At 38.1% G+C, this 21,112-nt stretch overlaps 1 protein-coding gene across 2 annotated transcripts in view; it reads left to right on the forward strand.

Moving 5' to 3' along the window:
• THEMIS (thymocyte selection associated) overlaps positions 1-20,752 on the forward strand; it is a 90,642-nt gene extending 69,890 nt beyond the window's left edge. Inside the window, exons 5-7 of one of the 2 annotated variants that reach the window (XM_005009586.6) lie at positions 4,239-4,392; positions 13,729-13,885; positions 18,647-20,752. In XM_005009586.6, coding sequence (XP_005009643.2) covers positions 4,239-4,392; positions 13,729-13,885; positions 18,647-18,656 — 321 coding nt within the window. In that variant the 3' untranslated portion in view covers positions 18,657-20,752. Of the gene's footprint in view, positions 1-4,238; positions 4,393-13,728; positions 13,886-18,646 lie in introns of those variants that run through there. The other variant, XM_013096857.5, reaches the window with a different exon arrangement.
• The last annotated feature ends 360 nt before the right edge of the window (positions 20,753-21,112 follow it).

Genomic DNA, 21,112 nt, shown 5'->3' on the forward strand with positions numbered 1-21,112 from the left:
ATCTGCTAGCATGGGTGACTCACAATAAATGTACTCCAAAGGTGTAGTGCCATGTCCAGCACTGATTGCTCCGACAAATGAGTACTCCTCTTCACTAGAGTCATTTGTAATCATATAACAGCTTGACTTTCTGTCTGGAAAGGCATAGTTTTGTCAGACTGGTTTATGCCACTATATCTCTCACAGCATTTTCAGAGACTATGACAGCTGTTGGTTTCATATTTACTCCCACATTTTTCTGCACTTTAAACAAATGTTGCTTTTCTTTCTTTACTCTGAATGTTCTAGATACTGTTGAGGCTTCTTCTTTTTTTTTTTTTTTCCCTTAAAAAAAAGCAACCAAAACAATAATGTGTATTATGAACACATGTATAATTTCCTTTCCTTATAAACAGATTTAACAGCTTTTTCACCTTGTGTACTTTAAGAGCTTCACTTTCTTCTATTCTGTCTCAGAGGTTATAGTAGCTTTCCTGGATCTCTCCTCCAGAGTATTTTTCCTTGACTTACTGAGCAGTTGTGACCAAATAGTGCTGCCAGCAGTATATGCAGTATACTGAACTGCCTTCAGTAGTTTTTCAGGCTGCTATCTTGAAAAGAAGCAGATATTTCAGGGTCCATTGCATCATGGATTACAATTTGGCTCCTTTAAGAGGAAAAATGCTATAGACTAGAGCTCCTCAGCCTGAGCAAGAGTAGACTCTGGAGAGAGGTTAAATATGTCTGTGAAAACCTGAATGCGGTGAGAAGGTAAACAGAGAGTGAATAAAATGGCTGCATGAAATTATTTGGTAGGACTGTTTTTTTTTATAAAGGACAATTTACAAGATGCAGAAATGCAGAAGTAAATTTTCAAACTCATTGCCACATGATGTTGATATCAGAAACGTAAACGAGTTCGAAAACAATTACACATAGTAATGAAAGAAATATTTGCAGGGAGGCAACTATTTATAGCCTGATTTTCTGAAGACAGAATATACCTTGTAACTGTGAGAAGGAGATGCTAACATGCTTAAATTTCAGGGGAAATTGACATTTTTGAAAGCTTTTTTTTTTTTTTTTTTTTTTTTTGTGACAAGTGCTGTAGATGGGCAAAACATTGCTATTTCTTTGATGCTGTTCATAAGAACAAGAATGATGTCAGATGTCACTGCTTTTGGAGCAGGCAAGGGGAGGGAAACTGTTATACAATATGAGTTCATGCACATGCACACAAGCAGTAGTGTGTTAAGCTCTTCAGGTAATCAAGGGAAATTCATTCAAACTGTTTGCTCTGAAACTCAGTTTGCTACTTCAGTGTTTTCAGTTTATGTATCTTGGTTAAACTCTGGACTCATTTACAGCTTCTGCAGAATGCTGCAACTTCTGTTCTTACTAGGATGATTCATCCCCAGATCTTTAGTTCTCACATGAGCCTCACACTTTGTTGTATCCTGTTTGAATTAACACCTCTTGTTTCCTGAGAAGTCTTACGCTACCTTACCTTTACGACTCCGTCTTCTGAGACAGTGTTCTTGGACAGTGAGTGAACCTAGAGATGTAATGGGCAATGCTTAGCTATTGAGGTAATTTGTTTTTAGTTCGCACACTTGTAGTTGTTGAGATTTGGGATATCCTCTTGTGTAGCCTGTTAAAAGAAGTGACTGAAAAAATAAAGTTTTTAACTGATTCAGTGTTTCTTCTGGCAGTAACAGTACTGAAAGCAAGGCTGGTATCCTGATTTCTTTAAATCACCAGACCAATGACTCCAAGTAGATGAAAACCCTGTACTGTTAAGCCTGCCTAGTATTTATTTGGAAGATGACTGTAAGACTTTGCTCTGCCTTTTTTTTAAAAAAATTTGTTTGTGTGTGTGTGTGTGTGTGTGCGTGTAGTTTTAAAAAGCATCTTATCTCTGTTTGTCTCTGGTATAACTGTTATCTATAGCTCCATTAAGAATGTTGAAGGGATATCAGATTTCAGCATATAATGAAGTTACAGTCCAGTTTCTGTTATCCTGTTTGTTCTTAAATGTTTGAGTTCTGCATATTTAAATTTATTTGCAGTGTGCCCCAGGTAACCATTGTATCACAGTGTGTGGTTTTGCTGATGACTGATAAGGTTAGCACAGACTTCAGTTACATTCTTCCTAATGAGGGAATCTTTCCATTTTGATAGCATGGCTTGTTTTTAAGTTAGTTAAGGTAACACAAAACAAATAATCTGAACATACTCATTCCTGATATTGATTGCTAGGATTAATATAAAAAACAGGGAGTTGACTGGAAAAAAAAAAAAAAAAAAAAGAGAAATCGTGTTGAAAGCATTATTTTTATATTTCTAGTACTTAAATTAATGTCCCCCAGTTACCTGAAAACTGTCTTTTGAGTGAAAGCATTCTGTGTGGCCAGTATCCTCAATAACTTGAACACAGGAACAATCTGCCAATGAATAAAAATATCTCCCTGCCTCTTCCAAGACCTTTCATTTGTGACAAACAGATATGAATGATACAGAGGACAGTACAAATTCAGTGACGCATTTGAAAAATTGTTACTTAAGAATGTATTTTCCTCAAGCAAAAGGAGGACATTTCTCATTAAGTAATTGTAAAATGTATTCATATTGCCAGGGTAGGCTGGCAACACATAGGTGTGTTTAGGTGCAGATGGTCAGGAAAAGAACCAGAAATAAAACAAAGGCCACACTTCGGTGGTGGAAGAAAGACAAAGGTCCTGTAACTCCAGTGAAGCTGTTCTACAATACGCTGGAGTATCATCCTAGTTTGAACAGCATTTTTTCCATTGGGTTATTTTTCTTTTAAGAACTTCTTCTGACATTTCTGTCCTCTTTGCAAAATATTCCTCAGCTGTGTTTCTTTTTGTACAAATCCCTGATGTTTCCATGAATTACATCACTACTTTAAGCTTTGCTTAGTATCAGAGGTTCTTTTGTAATCACGAAGAGCGCTAGCCAGCATTGTACAGCCTGTGCTGCACAAACTTGCATTGAATACTGTAACTCAGTCAGCCCCTGCAGACTGAGGTTTCAGTGTTTATTTCAGAAAATGGAGATAACTACCTTGGGTTCTTCTAACTGAAAAATGATGGTCTTCCAATTATGTCATGTCATGACTCACCTACCGAGGAAAATTGTCCATACATTTTTCAGATTTCATCCTGAGCTCTTCCACTTAATATGCTATCTCAAATTTTCTATTTCAATTACCAGAGACTTTCCTGTTGCTAGCTGATATCTTTTCAGAAGGGGCAGATTGTCATAAAAACTGAGTTCATGTTGTGCTTTCACAAACTGTGGGTTGATTCTGAAAAGATCAGACACTATTGCTGGGTCACTACTGTCAGTTTTACCAATGCAACCTTCTGTCTCTGAATAGAAATGATTTTATCATTGCTGAGGAAAATCTACAAATGTTTTTGAATGAAAAATCTATGCTTATTATTTAAAATAAATGCAGACTTTCTAGTATAATGATTATAATTGGACTGTAAGAATGCTGCAGCTACTGTATAGCTTCAATGAAGATACACTTTTTGACACTTTTAATTGACACTTATTTGCACAGGTAATTTTATTTTTCCTGACTGAAAGAATTTATAACTAATAACTCACAATTAAAAAAAACAAAAAAAAAAAAAACAAAAAAAAAACAGAATTATGAAAATATATGTATCAGGCATGAAATTCAAGGAGTAAAGTATTACTGCCACATAACTTACTTTCTACAATGTTATAATACTACAGTTAATTATGTCTTAATCATCTATTTCTATCATCTAACTATACTCACCATGCTATGAATGCCACTGTATAAATGTAATTGAAATGTCAGAGTTCATATGAACCTGTGATGCAATATATATCAGAACCCATCAAATGAAAGATCAATACAATAAAAGTAGTTAATCAGAAAGAAACCTGTGTCAACCAAAAGGCATAAGTAAATGTGTTTACATGAGTCCATACACACAAATAAAGAAAAGGCAGTCTTGAGATACGTTCTAAAGGTAATTTCTTCACCAAGAGTGTCTTCTAATCATGATATTTTGTGAAGTATTTGTCGTAAAGACAAGCATTACGGGAAATGTGATTAATGAATTGCTTTGACAATTTGTGGTTAAATTTCATAAAAGCAGCCCAAAGAATGTTGCTTTTATGAGTCACATCTCTGAAAGTATTCAGTTTGGAGCAACAATTTACATGTGAAGTCAATGTGTTCTTCTATGTAATTTCAGAATTTCTGTGTAGACACCACCAAGAAATCATGTGCAAATCAAGCTGCTGATGTTTCAGAATTACAAGTTAGTTGTCAAAATGATTTGGTGCATCATGACAATGTGAAGGACATGACTGAGAAACCTACATTAGTAGAAGCCGCTGTGATTAAAGGTCAGTTAAGATTTATGGTTTAAGTTATTAATACAACAAATCTTAACCCTAACCCCAATAAATAATTTGCATGCAGGATTATTTTGTGTGATTTCATTTGGAATCTGTGGATTTGTCAAAACCAATAAAAAGCAAACATTTCTGTTCTTCCTCCATAAATGCTATAGGGCAAATTTATCCAAGCTTTCAACAGCAGCATAGTGTTAAACTCTGTTTGACACTGTAACATAAATATTCAGTAGTTTATAGGAACAGACTTGTTTGGAAAGATGCACTTTCCTTTTCCTTTGGGAAACTTTATATCATTTATGACAAAAAATGCTGATTCTAGCAGGTATTAAGGATGAGGAAGCAGTTTACACTAAGTATATGAAGATGTCTTCTACTCATACTTTTGTATTTTGAAGAAAAAATAATGTTGAGAAAATTACTTGACCATTAATTGCTTTAAAATTTGCCATTTGCTTGGATTTCCCAAGACTATTCAATAACTGGTTAGGTTTTCTACTTATCTTTCAACTTTTTCCTTTTTTCAGAACATATTGAAGTTGAGAAGCTAGATGATATGAGGACAAGTACAAAATAGTTTGAAGTTAATACAAAAAAATCAGTTGATTTCATTGATCTGTCAGTCATGGGTTATAACTGAAATATGAACACCTCACATTAATTACAACAGTGGAACATTTGGAAGATTAAGGCACAAATACTCATTCCCACAGTATTTGTTAAATGATAATTGATATCATTGTAAGAATAATTCCCACAAAATTTCTCTTTATTGTCTTCTCATTCAGTGTGTGAGACTCCTAAAAAGGTCAACCTACACAAATGCAACATAACTTTTATATTGAAAGATTACTGTAGCACGTTGAATATCCATTGATTTGTACTGCTGTGGAAGCTGATTATTTGGGGACCGTTTTTCTGAAGGTATTTAGGTATCTGGCTGTTTTGAAAGATAGTCACATATTTGTTATTCTGTGGCTTTGAAGAATCTCCCTGTAAGATCCATTTTGTTACTGTTTAATGATCTGATTAGATTTTATAGTGGTAAATAGTGAAGATTTCACACTGGCAGTTGAAGAGAATGACATGCTCTGTTTAAGCTCTAGAACAAAGTAATTACCAGGATGGGTTAATGATGTACTCTCTAATGTCAATGAAACTACCTGCATATCACTTCTGTCCATGCAAGGATCAGTTGGATCACTTGCATGGGTTGGTCTTTGTGGGGTGAGTCAGACACAAGAAGTGGGGAGGGACACATCTGAAGAAAACATGACAAAGGCATCCTTACTGAAGTAAGCCAGACTTAAAGATTATGATGACAGGCTTCTCCACAAGTGTAGGTCTCAGTGCTCATGAAAGTGCTTTACCTTGGTGGGTTTAGCCTCCTAACAGACTGGAAAAGCCACAAAGGCTGAAGTCACATAATGCCTTTATAGTCAAGATTTTTCAGAGATTTTTCTGAACTCAGCAGCTCAGTTCCTGTAGCGAGGAGCAGTGTCATGCTGTTGTTTCCTGTGCCTCTTACAGGAACTATGCAGTTGTTTCTAACCTGAGATACCCTGGCTGAGAAAAGAAGTTTGGAGTTACCATTGCTAAGGCTTTTGTCCAACAACAGCATTTGGAGGTGGCCGTTTCCTTCCATTCTTTTTGTTGGGACTAGCTTGTGTTTCTGTATATTGCCATAAAACTGTCAGGTGTTGTGATCACTTCGGCTGCTGCCCAACTGGTTTGTCTTTCTGTACAGTGAACAGATCTACGTCAGGAGGGAGATGGCCCCAGACCAGATACCATCTGAGATCTCAATTCAAAATATTTAAAGATACATTTTTCTTTGAGGCTTGCATATTGACTTTAAGATGTGCATGGTTAATGAGGTCCAGTTGCTCTCCTCATCCTCAGCAAGCAGGCTTCCCAGCCCATTTCCAAACAACTTTTAGGGGTGCTTGAACTGTAAGAATAGTGCTCAGATGTTTGATGTTTCAAACAAAAAGACAATGGTAGATTACTGACTTAATTCTTCCTGCTTCCAGTAGGAAACATTTATTTCAAACTTCAGGTATCAGTCAGGCTCTCTTTTTTTTTTTTTTTTTTTTTTTTCCCTAATCATTTCCTACCTCTATTTTTTCTTTTCCTGTTCCCTAAATTTATAGATAGACACCTGTACTCTGCAAATAGTCCTAGGTGTATGCCCAAGTGTACTAGAGAAAACATTGGTGTCAGGGCTGCTGAAGGCTTGCTTGCCCCTGTGCTGCAAAGATTTGCATCACTTTCTTCCCATCTGGCCGAGTTCTTACCCATGCTTCTGATTTCAAACCACATAAATATCTGTTGCCTTATTCCTCATGAAATTTGCAGTTAGTTTTTAAGCTCACCCTATAAACTACATTAATTTAGACTACTCACTTAAGATCAGATAAAGAATAGCCTCTGTTTCTGAGGGTTTTCAAACAAACTCTTAGGACCTCTGTGCAGCACATCCATTGAAAATCAAGAGTCATAAAGTTTCTTTTAGAAGGCTATGAAACTGCTTCTTGTTTAACCGCCTTAGAGTACCTCCTTTTTCAAAGTACCTAAATTTGAGTATAGTGTGAGTTAAATGTTGGAGATAGGCAGATTTAATAACCTAGACCAAAGAATTGTGATGGATTGTACACTGACATACCCAGATCAAAGCTAAAGGTTTTTCTGAAAGCTGTGTGTTAGTATAGCCCTAATTACTGGGCTTAATTCAAAGATAACTGCAAAATTATACAGGAGATTGGATTAGATGATAAAGCAGTTCTTCCTGGCCAGTCAAGAGATCCCCAGGAGTCCACTGTTGCGTGCAGCAAGCTTGTCTGTTCCAGAGAGTATTCTCTGCTCTGCTAATTCACAGGATAATGGATTAGAAAATATGTCAAGACTAATAACACAGACACACTCCTGTGGATTTTGAGTGGGAGGAAATGCACCATTCACTGACTAATTTTTAAACTTCTACTAGTGAATGTTAAGCCACCCTCCAAAGCACCAACCTGCTTCAAATTCCTAATAAGGATAATGAATCTGTGCTTTCAAAAAAAAAAAAACAAACAAAAAAAACCAAAAACATTTACAGGCACAATTACTACTTCTTACCATAGGCCAGATCTGAAAAGAAAAGGCAACGTTTTTCTTTCAGTTTTAAGGCCTCTACGCCTCTATGGTGTTTCCTTGCAGAGTTCATGTTAGTGAAGATAGGATTTGTTATCTTTGTTTCTAAGAAATAGAACTTTTTTTTTTTTTTTTTTTTTTTCCTGTGTTGCAGTTAAACTTGAATTGGCCACTAAAGATATTATCTTATTTTCTTAGATTTGACTGAGTTTGAATTCATTAGAAATAGCAGCACTTCTCCAGGATCATAACTCTCATCTGAAATCTGCTATATCAGTTTGTTTTGCTTTAACCTTGAAATTTATTCTAAGTGGCGTCTTAAAAACATCACCTAATCTTCTTGCATATGCCTTAGGTTTCTGGAGTTGTTACATTCTGCAATAAAAAAAAATAATATTTATGTTGATTTTGTTTATTGATGCCAAGATATTTTAGGGAAGCTATTTATGCTTTTCTGACTTTAGGCACTTGATTTTGGAAGCGAGTGGGCTGGAAAAAAAAAAAGAAAAAGGAAGGGGGCTTCTGATTGCAGTTCAGAGTACACATAAAATGTATACTAGCTTTGGCATGAAGATGGTTTAAGAAATTTCTGCCCCTGTGCTGTAGCTTGCTGTTCTATCATTTAGGGCAATACATTTGGTTATGTGGCTATACTTTAAAACAAATAATACAATGAATTGAACTTAATATTTTCAAAAGCTTTAAGCAAAACATAGAATTCTGAATTATTTTGAAAACAAACCAAAATAAAAAACAAAACCTCTTCTTTCTTTCACATTGTCTCAGGAAATCTACAGTAGTGTTCTGAATTAATGTATAAAGATAAGCAATATGAATTAGGAGTTCTATACTGTGTACATGTGTACATGTATGACAATTCCCTCCAGCTTCTATACTTTAATTCTATATTTGATTAGGGCAAAACTGTTATTACATCCTTTGGCTCCACTATCTTTAGAAAAATAATTGTACTCTTTTCCCTGTTTTTTTGAGCCATTATCAAAAAACATATTCATTGCTGATGCATCTTCTGAGATAAGCCAAAAAAAAAAAAAAAAGTAAGAAAACGACTTAAAATAAAGAGATTGAATCATTTAATAGGATGGTGAGTACACTTTGGTAGATTATGTATAAAGATTTTCAATCTGTTTTGTTCTTCACTAAAATCTAACATACAACAGGGACAGAAAGTGCTTTGCATCCTTTTGTATTTCCCTCATTTATTAGATCTGACTGATTTTAATTGCAGTAATATGCAGAGGCTCCAGAAGCATGTAGAAGCAGTTAAAAGGAGCTGTTGCAAGATTACATGCCAGGTGACCGGGGGGGGGACTTTGCATGAGTCACTTCTCCCACTTTCTGCCTGTGCCATCCAGTTTTGTGGCATTTCTCCAGCTGCAGCAGCCCTGGGAGGAAGCAGCTGTGCAGAGCAGCAGCTGAGAGCGGGTGGGGTGCATGGTAGGGCACTGAGACCTTCTCTGTACCCTCCTGTGCTGAGGTACAATGACACCCAAAACATGCTATTCATTAAAACCTGTGGTAAACGTTTCTCATCTGTGAGAGTTCACAGAATCACAGAATTGAAGGGGTTGGAAGGGACCTCGAAAGATCGTCGGGGCCAACCCCCCTGCCAAAGTAGTTTCCTTAGAGCAGGCTGCCCAGGTAGGCATCCAGATAGGTCTTAAATATCTCCAGAGAAGGAGACTCCACAATCTCCCTGGGCAGCCTGTCCCATTGCTCCGTCACCCTCACCATGAAGAAATGTTTTGCAGGTTGGTGTGGAACTTCCTGTGCTCTATCTTGTGACCATTGCCCCTTGTCCTGTCCCTGCAAACCACTGAAAAGAGGTTGGCCAAATCCCTCTGTCTCCCACAACTCAGGTATTTATTGGTAAGATCCCCTCTCAGTCTTTTCTCCAGGCTGAACAGACCCAGGTCTCTCAGCATTTCCTCATAAGGAAGATGCTCCAGGCCCCGTATCATCTTTGTGGCCTTCTGCTGGACTATTTCCAAAAGATCCCTGTCTTTTTTTGTACCAGGGAGCCCAGAAATGGACACAGTACTCCAGGTGAGGCCTGACCAGGGCAGAGTAGAGGGGGAGCTTGACCTGCTGGCCACACTCCTTTTAATGCACGCCAGGATCCCATTGGCCCTCTTGGCCACAAGAGCACACTGCTGGCTCATGGTCAACCTGTCGTCCACCAGGACCCCCAGGTCCTTCTCCTCAGAGCTCCTCTCCAGCAGGTCATCCCCCAGCCTGTACTGATACATGTGGCTGTTCCTTCCCAGGTGCAGGACTCTACACTTGCTCTTATTAAACCTCATTTGGTTTCTTCCTATTCATCTCTATAGCCTGTCCAGGTCTTATCTATTTATTTGTTGATATATTGAGTTATTGATATACTGAGGGTTTATTTTACAAGAAAGAAGCAGTAATGGAATAGTGGACATCAGTGACTGTAAAGATTCAATAAATTCAGCAGGATAGACTAGAGAAGCAGTGGCAAAGAAGAATACTTGGAAATAAAGGACAGTGAAAGAAGTCAACATTTGTATCTTTCTGGAAGTCTATTTTTTATTAAGAAACAAACTTTAAGATTTATCTTTTCCAAACAATGGCCTATTAAGTTCCAGGCACAGATAAATATTAAATAATAAATATTAAATAATAAATATTAAATATAAATTAAATTTTAACCTTACAGTGCATATGAAATATTTTGATTCTTAACAGTTTTTAAAGACATGCTAAATCACCAAATGAACGAATGACTGATGGATACCAGCCCAGGGAACAGTTCATTACTTTTATTGGCTCTGATTCTGCTATCACTCAATAGCTTTCAGTAGCACTCCCTAAGGAATTAGCTCTCATTAACATCGAGGACCATCGGAACCAGGCCCACAGCAAATAAAGAACTACTGTTCATAAAAACACTTTGGCTTATGCATATGCTCTTCACTTCTGAGCTTTTTCACTTAAGTGATGCTCAGAAATAAGGACATAGCTCCACCTTGTTTAATTCACAGTATTATTGTGTATAATTATTCAGAACTATTGTTTTCAGGTTAGGCATATCTATAAACATTACATGTTATTAATGTGGCTGAATGTTAATTTATGCAGCATAAATCATGGGCTGAGATATTTACCACAGCTATAAAACTGCGTTATGGTCATAGCAAGGCATATTTAGTTGTGTAGCCTTGTATGAACTTGCGTTTTTAGCACTGATTGCATTCTAGCAGTGGGGCTGATAGGTTAAGTTACTTCTGTTGTTTGCATTTTGGAAAAGGCCAGAATGGAGAGTTATAACAACTATTTGTGATCTTGAAGTCTGTGAAAGAATTATAATTATATTCAGAGGGGGGTAAAAAAAAATAAAATAAAGAGAGAGAGAGAGAAAGAGAAAAAAGAAAAATCAACAAAACAAAACAACTACCCACTTGAGGATATGAGTGAGATAAATGGAAATTATTTGTCTGCAGAGTACTCCCTTTCCACTATAAAGCCAAACATAATTATACAAATTGTTCCAGGAAGAGCAGAGTTAATGAAATTTGCTTTAATAAGGGTTCAGGTCTGTTGTCCCCCACTGCTCCTTTCCTTCGTTCCCTGATAATAACCAAAACTCTCCTTATGGCACTCCTATCAAATGAAAAAGAGCAGGTCTGGAGCTATGTCTGTGTTGAGTGGCCAACCAATACGAACATGCTGATTTATCCTGCTGTCTGCTGCCAAGTGGAGTGTGTAACAGATGTGTTCTGCATGCCTTTCTTTCAATAGAGGAACTAATTCAACTCTCTTTGTTATAACCACGTTGTGACTTATGCCCCCTTTTCAAATTTGACTGAAATTGGCAAAAAAAAAAAAAAAAAAAAAAAAAATTAAAGTACTGAAAAGATTGATGGATGGATAGACAGCATGATGACATAAACCTTGTTTTCTTAGCAGGCTAAGATGGCGTATCTGATTCAGTAATTCAGTGTTGAGGCTAATAGATTTTTTTCAAGCAGGGAAGCAAATTGCATTGATTTCACTGTTCAGAATCCCGTTGGGATCATTCAGCTTGTTCCATTCATTGCTTAATGCTTTATTGAAGTGTAAATATATACATTTCAGAAGGCATCCTACACTGATTTGGACTGGGGACAGCTGTGATTTAGTCTGGCCTGATGACATTAATTTCCTTTCTCCTTGAGATGTCTTGCTTAGAAGCATATCATTTTGATTGTGTATGTTTGGGAAAGAAGAAAGTCTAGCTATGCCATCCGTGTGCAACCTGTACTTTATATCCGTATTAGCAAGTCTAAGTGCACAAACAATATTTCCCTTGCTGAATCACAAGGATTAGCTTATTCCTTCGGTGCCTGTTTTATTCATTAGTTTACTTTTACTGATATCAAACACAGCCAACCTGCAAATGAACGGCAAACCTGGAAATGTTTATTTATAAGAGAGTGGCCACATGTTTGAGTGAGATCTTCATTAAATTTGCATCACAGGGTGGTGGTTGTTGGTTTTGTTTTTTTCTTCTCCCCCTTTTGATATCAAGATCTGGTAGCAGGGGTTCTTGTGAGTAAACTGGTCCATGGTAAATTGTGTACTTGATGAACTTAATGGTTATTGCTAGCCTTCAAATTTCTAAAAGGGAGTGGATCACAACTTCAGAAAGAGGAGTCATCACTCCTGCCCAGTTTTTCAGGGAGAGACACGTCGGCAATGGAGAGTTTTAGGACAAACACAAGTGGGGGCTGGAGATTGCTGAGAGAATGAATATACAGGTATTTTCTTGGTGAAGGGGAGCACCATAGTCCCAAGAACAAGCTTGGGAGAATTCTTGTTTGAGAAACTCAGTGCCATACAGAAGGATATATTTGATAAACATGGCCTTGCTAATACGTCAGATAGGCTGTGAGGGCTTGACGCATTTGCAGGTTGTTTCAGGTTATGTTGTAGCAAATTAACCAGACAGAAACAGCTGTTCCAGAAGCAGCCTTTCACACTGTTTTGCCACTTCACATGAAACTTCTTCCTTTTGAAAGAGTGTCCTCCCAGTTCCATTAAATGTGGACAAACCCAAAGTGCGGTCTGTTCTTGTCCTGCCCATCTCTTGTCTTGACCATGTTCTTGTCCATGTTCTTGTCTTGACCCATCTCTTCCCCACCACAGCAAATGCCAAGAGACAAGATGGGTCCAGAGAGGGGACATGGGGCACTCAATGACTGATCCTTGTAAGGTCTTTCTCTGTGTGATGAACAGTCCCACGTGTCCCGTGCCATTACCTTAAGTTTCAAGGGTGCAATAAGAGCACATGGGCAAGGCAGGAGACCACGGGGCCTTTTGGGAGCGGATTCAATCAATGTGAATGATAGCATCAAGCTGCTGCGATGCCACGAATCAGAGCAGAGCACACTCAGGAGCTGGAGCTGCAAACAGGCCTTCTGTGAGGGTCTCCGCCCTAGTGGGAAAAGACCACCACTTTCTGAAAGGTTTGTCCTCAGTTTTGCTGTAGGTTGGTCTCAGTGGACACAAAGAAATTTACTTCAAATCTTTTCACTTCAACCTCATACCACTTCCAAGCCTTCATCTCTCTTTGTTTTATTGCCTTCTGAATAATAAGAAATTAGGGATTTTAGTTCTAGAAAATCCCAAAATAACATCACAGTTTCCTAGCTACAGATTCTTCTCTTCAGGCAAAGAAACACATGAGCACAGAAGCAAGTCTACAATAGGGTTGGTAGGTGCTGCATGAGATAGGTGGACTACTCATCTCTTTATATGATAAGACAGTTTTATATGTCTGCTTTTACACTCAGTGACTGCGCTTTATAACCATTTTATTAAACCTTAGATTTGTCTGTGGACAGATAGCTATCAGGGAGTGGACAACAGATTATCTGTTTTGTCCACAGATTTTTCAAGCACAAGTATTTTGCAAAATCTGAAAGAGGAATTCTTAGAAGAGTGAAGACAATTTTCTAAAATGCTCATCTGGGTTTCATTCTTGATCTGGTACAAATGTTGTTTGGGAATCTGAGCAAGTCTCTTTAGATCTCTGTGAAAATGTGAAAAGTGAACACTGCTTCCTTTGTTTTTGACTTTTGTGGTTGAGTGTGTGAATTGTACATTTTTCTGGGCAAGGGCAGTATCTTCCATTTCCTTACAGTTATTTATTTGTTGATTACTCAGGTCTAACAAATAACCCACTTGGAAAGTGGGAGAGTGAAAAGGAACAGGAAGAAGAGCACAACTATGAGTATGTGGATGAAAACGTAATTGAAAACATAAGAAAAGTATTTCAAGACACCACCACTAGAAATAAGGACATACTCTCTGAAGATAGAAGGTGAGTGAGCCTTATGATCATAAATGGATGCAAACAAATGCATTCAGAGTGATTTTCAGACTTACCAGTAGCCATCATACTTCACAATGAGGAAACGTTTTCCATGGGAGCCACCACCATTGCCACATATATTCTGTAAACAGTGTGCACCTCGGAGGTCGACACAACTATTGGTGACCCACTGTTGCTCTTAGCAATGTCGCCTTTTGTCAAAGTTAGACCTGTGGTTGTTCTGGTGATATAAGTGCACAGGCATGATCAGGTTTGCAGGTGGAGAAAAAACCTTAATTAGATCAACGTTTATAGTTGGGAAAAAAAAAAAAAAAAAAAAAAGCTTGTCATTTTTTCTGATTTGTGTCAGTTTGGTGCAGCAAATACTGATACAAATACAATCTTTCAAAACTTCCAGGAAATTATTTCTGTTTCCACTAAGTTCTTGTTTTTTTGCTCTGTCAGTTTGCAGAAGACTTAAAGTGCTAATGAAGAGGACTTTGTCTTCTAAAAAACTTCCAGAATCATTTCCAGCCAAACACAATTCCCCCAAAAAGTTTGAAATTTGTTTTAATGATTTAGAAAAACATTTTATTATCTTTTGTTTTTGTTTTATTTCAAAATATACTTCATTTTTATTTTAAAATGGCCCGCAACATTTCTATTGCATTTGAGTTGGGCAGTATACTGAATCTGAAATAAGATTTTATTTTATTTTGTTTTGTTTTGTTTTATTTTATTTTATGGGAAGTTCAAAACCCCCAGAGCATGACAGAAAGCATATATAATCAAGTGGAATTGTCTTGAAATATGACACAAAAGCAAATAGAAACCCTCAATTTCCCCATCCAGTATTTCCCAAAGAAGGTTTCTTACATTTTCTCTCAGTTATCCCACTGGTTCCTCACCCTCCCCCACAAAGATTGTCCTCTAAACTCGGCACAAAGAGTGGCTTTTAATGAGGACTTAAGGCAGTGGAGGTTCTCCCAGGCTCTGCATGCATCAGTAGGAAGGAGGGTGAGCAGGAGACGTCTGCCCCCTCCTCCAGCACTGGCAGTGGTACATTGCAGCTTCTTGTGATTTACCCAGTAACTTTCATGCCTTCCAGGGCAATTACCTTATTTGTGTGGCCAATTCTTCTCCTGCTCACGGCCAAAGAAGTTGAAAAATTACAGGAAAGACTGAAAAATGAAACAAAGTAGGGTGCTTCACGTACTTCCTCAGTCCACATACCACTGAGCATGTGAGCTTTGTCTGTAGTACAGAGAAAGAGAGAATGAAAGTTTTTGTCTAAAATAGTCCTATTGACTATAGAATGTCAGGACTTTTGCATGAAAGCAGAAGTACAGTTTCAAGAAGCAATGCCAGCCTATAAAATCAGCCTGTAATTATTCTACTTACTCTTGTTAAATCAGCTCCTTTAAGTCTTTATCCATCTGCCCTTTAAACTCACTATCAAGAGAGATGAGGCTTCACTTTATTAGTTGCTTTATTTGAGGGCTCTAGCAAAACATGAAAGAAAAGACCTTTGCTGCCTACGAGAGAGATCACTATCTGTCTTAAATTATGAAGCAGTCCCTTAAATTGTCGTCCTCAGTGGATGACAGAACTATCTACCTTCTGAAATCATTAGCTAGCCAAGAAGCACATAGCATCTCCAGCCTGCTGGTCTCCCACTGACCATCAGAAATCTTCCATTATGGCTTCCTCACCTGCACTTGTGAGCATTTTAAGAAATATGGATTTAACATAGGCATGTGAAATTAACATTTAGTGTGGGCAAAAGACTATAAAACTTCTAGCCAGGTAAAATGATTGATGGACATTAAAAATCAGCTTTTGAGCTGCGTGCTACACAGCTCTATGTAGGGTGTAATTAAAAAGATTACTATGGGACTCACAGACAAATAATACAAAAAACTTAGTTGTGTCTGGCATCTCTGCCAAATGCCTAATATTTGAGCATGTTAGTTCTACTTCAAGAACTGAGCAGTAAGCCATTTCCCACCCATGGTTTCATTCTCTATCAGGACATTTATGCTATTTATTAATATCTTCTTTTAATGATTTGGATATATGAGGTAACAAAATGAAATCTAGTGATCCAAATTACTACAGTATATAGTTATTAAGAAAAAAAACAAACAAACAAACAAAAAAGTGTTTTAATGAAATTCAAAAGCAATCTTCAACAGTCGGTAATTCTGTGAGAAAAATCAGTATTTTTTATTTGTAGTGTTTCATCAGTGCCAGAAAAAAATTCTTCCACAGTCAGGGCCAAAGAATGCCAGAGTGGTACTAGTTAGAGCTAGTCCTCACCCTAAGCAAGAAGGAGAAAGAAAGAACAGGGATTTGCCTTGGGTCATTTCTATGTTAATTTTGATAGAATGAATGTGCCCAGAGGGTCAATGATGTTAACATGACCTCATCACTCCAGAGCAATTAGCAATTAAGCAAGAGACTTGAGTACAGATGCCTTAGCTTGCTATAGCAACAGCCACCATTAACATATTTTGCCCTCTCATTAAAGATACAAGAGAAAGTAGGAAAACCCCAAAAAGAATTTTAAATGTGTGGCTTTATTTTTAAGGACACCACAAGTTTTTTCCTTTTACTGCCATGGGTTTTTTGTTTGTTTGTTTGGTTTGGTTTTAATAAGGAAACTCCTTGGTTTGGCAGTCTTTTAGAAGGCATTAAAAATGTTAATAGCTGTTTTTGTTGGGTGTGAGAAAAAGAGAGAGAGAAGGTTCATTGAACTGAGCTGGAATAGCGCTGATGCTGCTATAATGTCTTATCCCATGTTCTTGGAAACAAAATCAGATGGAGGCATGGAGTAATGTAAAAGAATAGCAAAAAAAAGTGAAGGGAGCTTCTGCCTCCAGTGCTGATAGCTGCATGTAGTCTCGTGGCTGGGAAAGGACAGAAACAACACAGTCCAGCCACCTGGAGAGCTGAAAATGTACACTGGCATCGGGCTATTTTGGGATGTTGCTTTCTGGACTTGAACATCACACGAGTGCTGCAAAAGGAATAGTCTCAGTTGACTAAGCCTGGGTGCATTTTAAATGGGAGACAAAAAGTAGAAAAGAGAGAAATGCAGCAGGGAATGAAAAATCTACACAGCTGTGTTTTTCTTCTGCCACAAGCTGAACATTTAGGTGGCTTTGTTTAAACAAAGCTTCTTTATTATTATTTTAAATTTGGACTTACTTTATTTTTAAGCAGTTGTATGAAACAGATTGAGGTGGAACTTTTTTCTGCATTGATTATGATAAGATGAAGGTTCCTGTATGGCAGAAGGTTAGAGTCAGTGCTAGAAATTAAAACCAACCTTTCTGACCCACTGCATCTTCATTAATCCTTTGGTACTGACTTTCTCTGACATGTATTTGGACTTTTCAAACCAGTGTTCCGCCAAGATAGCTGTTCCTTTCCTAGCATCCCTTGCTCTTAGCTGAGTGGCTGAGGCAAACTTTGCAGCACTGGGGACATTGGAATTTTAGGATGACAAATCCATAACTGGAGTAGTATGTTCTCAACACTTTTGAAAGTACTCCTACTCCTAAGTGATTTTCAATGCAGATTTAGGAGCATCACCTACTTTGACAGTTTTTGTTTTTTGGTAATTTCTCTCTGCTTGGTGTTTTCAGTTTTTCTTAATGTGTGAACCAAAGATTATTTTCCATGGCACAATCAATGCTGATTGCAGAAGAAAGAAGGAGTTGACAGGGAACAAACAGGGTGCTGCTCTGAGAGCTGCAATTCAAAGACAGCAGGACTTCAAGAAGCCCATCTCAAAGCAGTTGTAGGTTTAAAGACCCTAAGGGCAGGGGAGACCTAGCCACCTACCATGATTATCTAGATGTTTATCTAACACACACTGACCTTGCTATTCCTCCAGAGGACAGATTAAAATGTGCATTTTTGTGGTGTGGGAGAGCTGGGAATGCAGCCCACTGATGAAGCCTTAGCCCATTGGCATATTGCTGTTAAATGTTAACAATGGGTGTTAAATATTAACAGCAAAGTGATGAGGCCCTTGCACAGGTTGCCCAGAGAAGCTGTGGATGCCCCGTCCTTGGAGGTGTTCAAGGCCAGGCTGGATGGGGCTTTGGGCAACCTGGTCTGCTGGAAGGTGTCCCTGCCCATGGCAGGCGGTTGCAATTAGATGGTCTTTTAAGGTCCATTCCAACCCAAACCATTCTGTGATTCTGTGATTATACATGTATGATTCTGTGATGAAGTTTTTAATTAACTTCCCTCCAGAGCTGTGGCTATGTTACCCCAGCCCAGAGCACAGCCTCTGGAGTCCTCACCAAGATGGTGGTGTCTCTACTCCAATGTCTCTTAAACCAGCAACACCACATGGACACATTGAACATAGTCACATTGGAGACACACTGAAAAAAAATCTTTGCTGGAGTCCCAGCTTGTATTGACTAAATGAGCTATTTTACCCATATAGGTCAAATATTTCCCTAAATTGCATAAACTATGCTAGTAAAAGAAAAATTTACTGGTTTGAGTTTTGCACACTTAGGCTAAGTTGCTGGCATAGCTGTGTTAGAGTCATATATTAACTTTATTTTTGCTGCAGTCTTGGGATTACTGGTATAATTGCACTGACAAACCATTTTATGGCACAGATGAGCCCTAACTCACAGCCACTAATTTGACTCAAGAGCTCATTCACCTGCACTCCCTGTGTAATTTTTAAACCCAAATGTAAAGGTTTCCTGTTTCACCCTGTCATTTTGTTTTGTTTTTCAGAGACATCTGAAGCAAAATAATTCTGAAATTATCTGGAGACAAATAGGAAGCTGCATCCTTCACATAATAAAATCAACCGTGACTGTATGAAAAAGCTGCTCATGAAAGCGTCCTTGTCTCATGAAGAGCATATGAGGCTATAATTTAACTATAATAATCTCCTGAGAAACTAAACTGCTTACTCATCCTAAATAAGAAGTCAAACCAGATAATGTCTCATGACCCTTTGAAGGGACAAAGTTCTTCTTGTACATATTTATTCATGAATTTGGGTAATGATGCCAAGTCCAATCCTTCATTCTTATTGCACCTGAAATACCAGTTGATTTTCTGAACTACTGTAGGGCATATGCAAAAGGAAAATTCCTTATTGAAACAGCTGCACAGTTGTTTCGTTGTTTCCTTTTTAGGTAGAAAAGGGAATGAAGGGTTGTCTAAGGTGAATTTAAATTTCTTTAGGGGGTCACATATGCTGCATGTTAAGGCTCAAAACTACAAAAGGCAAGATTCTTCCACTCTTTCAGATGATGAGCAATCCTTTATTGCACAAGTAGTAATGTAACACAAGTAATTCGCCCTGGAAAGCAACGCCAGTCCTCCCAGGGGGGAAGTGTTACTCAGTAGGACTGGTACTCCCTAAACTAGGCAATACCACCATCTCCATGGCTCCTTGCACAGCCATAGTTCTCTAGAATCACACTAGATCTGTAGATTTTGTTATTATGTTCAGCAATTTGCTGAAAACCTGGCCAGGAAGGAAGAACAGAAGCTGACACTGAAGGAGTAGTGTCCATGCCAGTGCTTGTAACCAAGAAAAAGGAAGACTCTACCCTCTGAGAGGTCAGGGAAAAGCAATGCTGAAGAGCTTCTCCTGTTCCTTCTGGAATCTTGCATTCCCACAGAAGCACCTGGAAGCACCTGGAAGAAGAGGCTTTGCTTTCAGGAAAGCATTTTCTTTCAGCTTATACTTCTGAAAATAAAAACAAGAGCCAAATGCTTACATGGTATCTGTAAAAAAACTCTTGAGCCCATAAGGAGGGAGCTTCCTGTGAGCCCCTTCCCCTCCCTGCGAATGCTGAGCAGCAGCAGTGAGTCTGCTTACATGGATGAGTATCTCTGTGCACTTGGCAGAGAGCACATAACCAGTGCTGGTATTAGAGATGTCGTATTCCTGTCTGAGATCCCTGTGTGCAATCACCCCAAAGCTGCATGGGTACAGCATTAACATTTTTGTGTGGCATTGGACCTAATCCTCATGTTCTGGCAGAGAACAGGAGTGTAGTTGCCTGTAGACTGAATCTGATGCCCACCACCTATGGCATATAAAAGAAGAACAGGGCAGCACATGCATAGTGAGTGCTGTGTATCCGGATGTGTTAGATCTGGGGCAAACATATACACCTCTGGCAACGCTTTAACTCTCAAGGGAAAAAATTACTGAGAACTGATGTGTAAATACACAGTTGATGTGCCAAGAGTTTCCAGACTCACAGCAGCTTGATCAGAGTGGCATATCCAGAAATGCCAGACAGCTGCACAGAATAGTCAAACTTCCCAGACAGTTTTAGGGTGGAGATTGGGAACATGTTTAGAAAGCCTAGACATACCATATTTTTCATCCCACTGATAAGTTAAAAAGCAAATGCTCACAAAAAAAAAGCCTTAATATGCTTTAAAGAAGAAGTCTTTTCAAGCAGACAGTACAGTATCTTCAGAATTTCCTATTAAAATTCTACTGAATGAATCATTTTCACTAATGCAAATTAATTTAGGATTTCTCAATATTGTCTTACATTAATTTATTCAAGATAAATGCTTGTGCTCATTAAAATCTGTTGCAATTTAAGTATTAATATCTCAGAGTGCTTTGATTCTATGCATATGTAGCATACAGCATTTTGAATATCACTTGCTATTATGGGGGCTTGCAGTTTTGTACAGATCTTGTAACTGGCTGACATTATCAGTTGTGGGTTTTTGAAATACTTTTGAAGAATTTTGCACAAAAATCCATATTTCTTATTGTAGCAGCTCAAAACAGCCATTTTTTATATTTAATACCAGCAAACATAGTCTGGTATGTGAATAAAAAGCATTTATTGTGTACTTTACTGTGTTTTTTTTCTTTTTTTTTTTTTCTTTCTTTCTTTTTTCTCTTCTGAATGTGATGTCTTCTGTTAGATTTCTGAAAGACGTAATATATTACCATCACAATTTTCTTTCCCTTAAATATCAGAAGCCTGAGTTTTGTACCTAGAAATGAAGAGGGAAAAGCAAACAGCCCCCTGGGCTGTACTAGTCATTGTGTCACCAGCAAGTCGAAGAAGGTGATCCTTCCCCTCTGTTGAGCACCGGTGAGACACCTGGAGTACTGGGTCCACTTCTGAGCTTCCCAGCACAAGAGAGACATGGGCACACAGGAGGGAGTCCAGCAAAGGACCATGAGGGTGATCAGGGGCTTGGATC

Source organism: Anas platyrhynchos, chromosome 3 (genome assembly GCF_047663525.1).
Source record: "Anas platyrhynchos isolate ZD024472 breed Pekin duck chromosome 3, IASCAAS_PekinDuck_T2T, whole genome shotgun sequence".
In the NCBI taxonomy this organism is placed as follows: Eukaryota; Metazoa; Chordata; class Aves; order Anseriformes; family Anatidae; genus Anas; species Anas platyrhynchos.